A 5,000-nucleotide genomic window follows, 5' to 3' on the forward strand; every position below is an offset into this window, starting at 1 on the left:
ATGTATTCAGTCGAAATATTCACTCAAGGAAAGAGGCATTCGGTTGTTTCGTCGCATGAAAGTCGTGCAAGCTTCAGTTAACTTATCATGAAATGGACCGCTCCAAGTCATATATATATGTTTATTTTTACTGTGGCTTTTTGTTATGTTCGTTATTCACTTATCTTATTTGTAATGTATAATGATATAACGGTAGATTTAACTTTTAATTGGTATTGTATGTGTAAATTTCTTAGTGAAGCTTCGAGGGCTGTAACTTTATTAGCCTTTTGGCTATTAAGTGCCATCCTCTTGAGACAAAAGTACTTATTTATTTATTTATTTATTTATTTATTTATTTATTTAGAGAGTCAAAATTGTTCGCTAAGCTTGCATAACTATTTTCGGTCAGGCTGACCAGATGACGTTAATAAGATAACTGGTGTAGTCTAGTTTGTGCGATATTTACTCTGATTAATTGGTGTGTCTGGGAGCCTCTATCTATCCGACCGTTAAACTGTTCTCCTGACTGACCGACAGTTTTGTCCTTCTGTGGTTATTTGTTTATTAGATCGCTTGTTTATTGGTATTTTTCAGGTGCCCCATTTCCTCCCACCAACGTCCAAATAACAGATTGCTCCAGCAACCGAACAAACATTTCGTGGACCCCCAATCTCTCGAATCGAACCCAAGAAACCCACTATTTGATTGAGCAGGAAACGAACCATGAGCCATTCTCCTTTAAGGTCATCTACAACGTCACCAATCCTAATTCCACGTCACTGACCTTGGAGCTACCCGCATGGTCAACTCTTCGTTTTCGTGTAAGAGCTGTTAGTAACGTTAAACTAAGTCGACCCAGTGAAGCTACTGCTGAAGGAATTTGTATCACTCCCGTTGGAGGTAAGTTAAACTTAGGAAGGACTCTCTGACGCCGGAAAGTTCTATATCTGTAAAGGGGAGTCGCACAGAATATTCGCAGAATCCAAGATTCTTTTCAGTTAGACCTGTTCAAGGCAACGAACGTTAGGAATGAAGAGAGATGTTAACCGTCGTGGCTAACAAACAGAGAAATGAGTGTTCGAATAGTGAAGTGTGCCGTCTGCCTTTGGAAGGGGTTCTGTATAACGTTATTGTGACACATCTCCCCTAAGATTTACACCAATGTAGATCGAATGCATAAAATGGCGGCCAAAAAAGTATTCTTTTGTTTATGTGCTCATAAGATTCACTAGCCTCGTTTGCGTGGACAAAATACAAAAGAAATGCTGCTTGAGGGCGAGGCTCGTGAGTCTAATTAGCACGGCCGCAATATAGGCATTCCGTCTATTGTGGGATTCACAAAATTAGTTTTTGTTAACTTTCGTCTTTCAAATAGTTCCTCAGATGTACCCAATGAATTTGAGAGGCACCGCCAAAAAAGCAAACGAGCTTTCTATCACCTGGACCGTAAGTAGTAAAACACTTTAACTTGCTGTATACGTTAAATTTTACGAAATGGAGAAGTGATCCTAGTACTACCTCGACAATTTAAGCGATTGTCGCATTATAGAGACCTGAAAACATCAGGTGGCTTCAAAGAGATTCGAACTCGTGACCTGTGCGATGCCGGTGCAATGTTCTACCAGGTCAATTGCTTAAATTATCGAGACAAGTGGGTTGATCGCTTTCCCATTTGGTTCAAAACCTGCACTTCAAGTATACATTTATTACGTACATTGAACTTTGTACGTAAAGATTGGCAAATTGGCTTGATCATTAATCTATTTATTATTCTTAACAGCCGATGCCAAAGACTAAATGGAATGCGCCTGGGTGCTATTACATGCTGAAATACAGACAGAAAAACTTGCGCGGTGACTGGAGGACAGAAAAGATTGGGGATCCCGATGTGGATGTGTTTTCAGTTTCCGACCCTGGGTATTACCAGCCGTGGGAGTTTAAGATCTGTGCTGGCAACCATCAAGGTCTCGGACCGGAGAGTCCTATCAGCTGGTCGTTTTCTGGTCAAAATGCACCGGATGTGAAACCAGACGGTGCTGGAACTCAGAGTGTCAATGCGACCAGCGTCGCGCTAGCCTGGAAACCGGTTACTCTGAATAGAGGAAGTGTCGATGGATACAAGGTACATATGTTGTCGGTCAAATCCGGTCTCAGGTTGAATCCGTTTTCAGCCTGGGTTAAATTGGTGATCCCTATTTTACGTAGGTTGAATAAGGACTCTACCTAGTTTAAAGCAGCTATCAATCCCCCAAAAAAGGCTGAGAACCCCTATACGTTCTCTCAAGCTCTGTCTTACGTATCTCAACACATCTTGTTAATATTTCGTATGCATCTTATGGGTTTCTGTATTCATACACTTAACCATTCATTCTCAACAATACATCATAGTAAGGGAACAAAGAATTGTACTATGCACTTACCGGTACTCGAACACGGACCCTCGAGAGCTGTAATCCTGTGTCTTTACCAATACACTACAACAACGAACATGAGTCAACCCAACACAGTCCTTTTTATTGCTCACTCACTCACTCACTCACGAGACCGATACCTCCCTTTGGAGAGAAAGGCGCAATAAAGATTTTACTGTTACTGTTACTGTTACTGTTACTGTTACTGTTACTGTTACTGTTACTCACTCACTCACTCACTCACTCACTCACTCACTCACTCACTCACTTGCGAATACAGACTGGGAAATACGAAAATAGAGGTGCACCAATCCCAGTAGATGGAAGAACGTGTTTAGTCTGCAATAGAGGCTATATAGAAGATGAGCGGCACTTCTTGATGTATTGCCCAGGGTACGATAACATTAGAAATGAGCTCCATTCTCTCCTTTCAACACACGATGTTGTTTTCAAAAGCCTTAATGATGAGGATAAAATTAGGTATTTACTTACCCTAGAAAACGAAAGCACTTCAAAGATAATAGGTAAATACACATATTTAATGTTTCAGAAGAGAAAAGACTTCCTAAATGCAAAATAATTAAAATAATAATTTTATACCAATTGTATTACAAGTAATTGTATGATCTTTTTAGTTAATTAGTTATTCAAGTAGATATCATCACCTTTATTGTAACGAGACCGATACCTCCCTTTGGAGAGTAAGGCGCAATAAAGATTTACTGTTTACTGTTTACTGTTTACTGTTTACTCACTCACTCACTCACTCACTCACTCACTCACTCACTCACTCACTCACTCACTTACTCGCTTACAAGACGAGCGGCACTTCTTGATGTATTGCCCAGGGTACGATAACATTAGAAATGAGCTCCATTCTCTCCTTTCAACACACGATGTTGTTTTCAAAAGCCTTAATGATGAGGATAAAATACGGTATTTACTTACCCTAGAAAACGAAAGCACTTCAAAGATAGTAGGTAAATACACATATTTAATGTTTCAGAAGAGAAAAGACTTCCTAAATGCAAAATAATTAAAATACTAATTTTATACCAATTGTATTACAATTAATTGTATGATCTTTTTAGTTAATTAGTTATTCTAGTAGATATCATCACCTTTATTGTAACGAGACTGATACCTCCCTTTGGAGAGTAAGGCGCAATAAAGATTTACTGTTTACTGTTTACTCACTCACTCACTCACTCACTCACTCACTTTTTTCCTTTGGGCTTAATTTACGCTCCAGAACGTTTCTTCAATTCATCTAAGTGTGTAGTCAACCTAGTTAAAAAGAGGATCACCAATTTAGCCTAGGCTAAAAGGGATTAGGATTTTACCGGCAACATGTACAGACACTGAAACAAAGATGAAATGTCCATAATTGATAGGGGGAAATATAATCGTGAAAACCAATTCATTCATAAAACGTGGGCAATATAACACTTGAAAAGCAACTTCAAGGAAAATAACACAACATTCACTTTTGCAACAGTTAGTTTTAGTTTTGTCTTTTTTGCTCGTTTCTCTTGAAATTAACGGTAACCCAAGTTTCAGCCCTGCCGGAGGGACCTTCCATAAATACTGTTAAATCCACTCGTATTCTGTAAACGTTCCAAACGAGGACTGAATTTTTCGGTATGAATTCTGGATCATTTAATGGCCTATGGTCTCAAGTATTCCACAAACCTTCAATTGCTTCAACGAATCTTTATGCTAAATGGTCACTGGCACGACATTTGCAACGATCTGATCATACTTCAACAACAACTTTAAGGGAATTCAGTAAATGTGGACCAAAATGATTAGCCCAAATGTTTCTTTTTTTTTTTTTTTACTTATTGTGAATTGCAACACGAGAACTTTGAACGTTTCTTAGTGTGTCACAAAAAAGGCGTGACAGCGTTTTCTTTAAATGAAGGTTGTTGAACAAACAAAAGAAACTATGAATCATAAAATGATGTAACTAATTACTATAACATTTCTATCTCGGCAGATATATTACTGGGTGAACAGTCGCTCAGTCATTTCTCGACGACGAAGAGAAGCTATTCCAACCAACGCAAATTTCCTTGTTGTGCAAGGCGGAGAAACACGGAAAGCCACTCTCTTGGGTCTGAAACCATATACGAACTATCGAGTGGTCGTCAAAGCATTCAACACAGGCGGAGAGGGGCCGGCGAGTGCTCCTGTCCTGGTGACAACTTCTGAGGGAGGTAAGTTGAATGCTGAACAATGAAAAAACATTGAAACGTTTTGTGTTTTGAGGGAACCTCCATTCCGACTAGTGAATAATTTTAAACCTAACAAAATGATGTTTGCAATCAAATTTGCTCGACAACGAGATTGTTTGTATGGAAAAGAGAACTGAATTTTAGAATGAGTTATTTTCACTTTCAAATTTCCCGGGCGCCTACGTCTTAAATAATTGTGACGTGTTACAGTTGCCCTTATTGTTTTCAGACAAAGAGCTTTTGCTTTGAAACAATAGGGAGCTTAAGCATGCGCGTGTTTGAGTTAGCTGTTTTCCTTTTTAACTGGTCTTCACACAACCACATTTACATTACCAAGTATCTTTTCTCCATTAGAGATGATGAGTTTAAA

At 38.9% G+C, this 5,000-nt stretch overlaps 1 protein-coding gene across 7 annotated transcripts in view; it reads left to right on the forward strand.

Moving 5' to 3' along the window:
- The window catches only part of LOC138011725 (neuroglian-like), a 62,125-nt gene that overhangs the window by 44,489 nt on the left and 12,636 nt on the right, over positions 1-5,000 (forward strand). For all 7 annotated transcript variants that reach the window (XM_068858860.1, XM_068858859.1, XM_068858866.1 and 4 more), the window contains 4 exons: positions 577-882; positions 1,358-1,428; positions 1,763-2,104; positions 4,393-4,612. In XM_068858860.1, the coding sequence (XP_068714961.1) occupies positions 577-882; positions 1,358-1,428; positions 1,763-2,104; positions 4,393-4,612 (939 nt within the window). The remainder of the gene's footprint in view (positions 1-576; positions 883-1,357; positions 1,429-1,762; positions 2,105-4,392; positions 4,613-5,000) is intronic.

Source organism: Montipora foliosa, chromosome 7, assembly GCF_036669935.1.
Source record: "Montipora foliosa isolate CH-2021 chromosome 7, ASM3666993v2, whole genome shotgun sequence".
NCBI classification, from domain to species: domain Eukaryota; kingdom Metazoa; phylum Cnidaria; class Anthozoa; order Scleractinia; family Acroporidae; genus Montipora; species Montipora foliosa.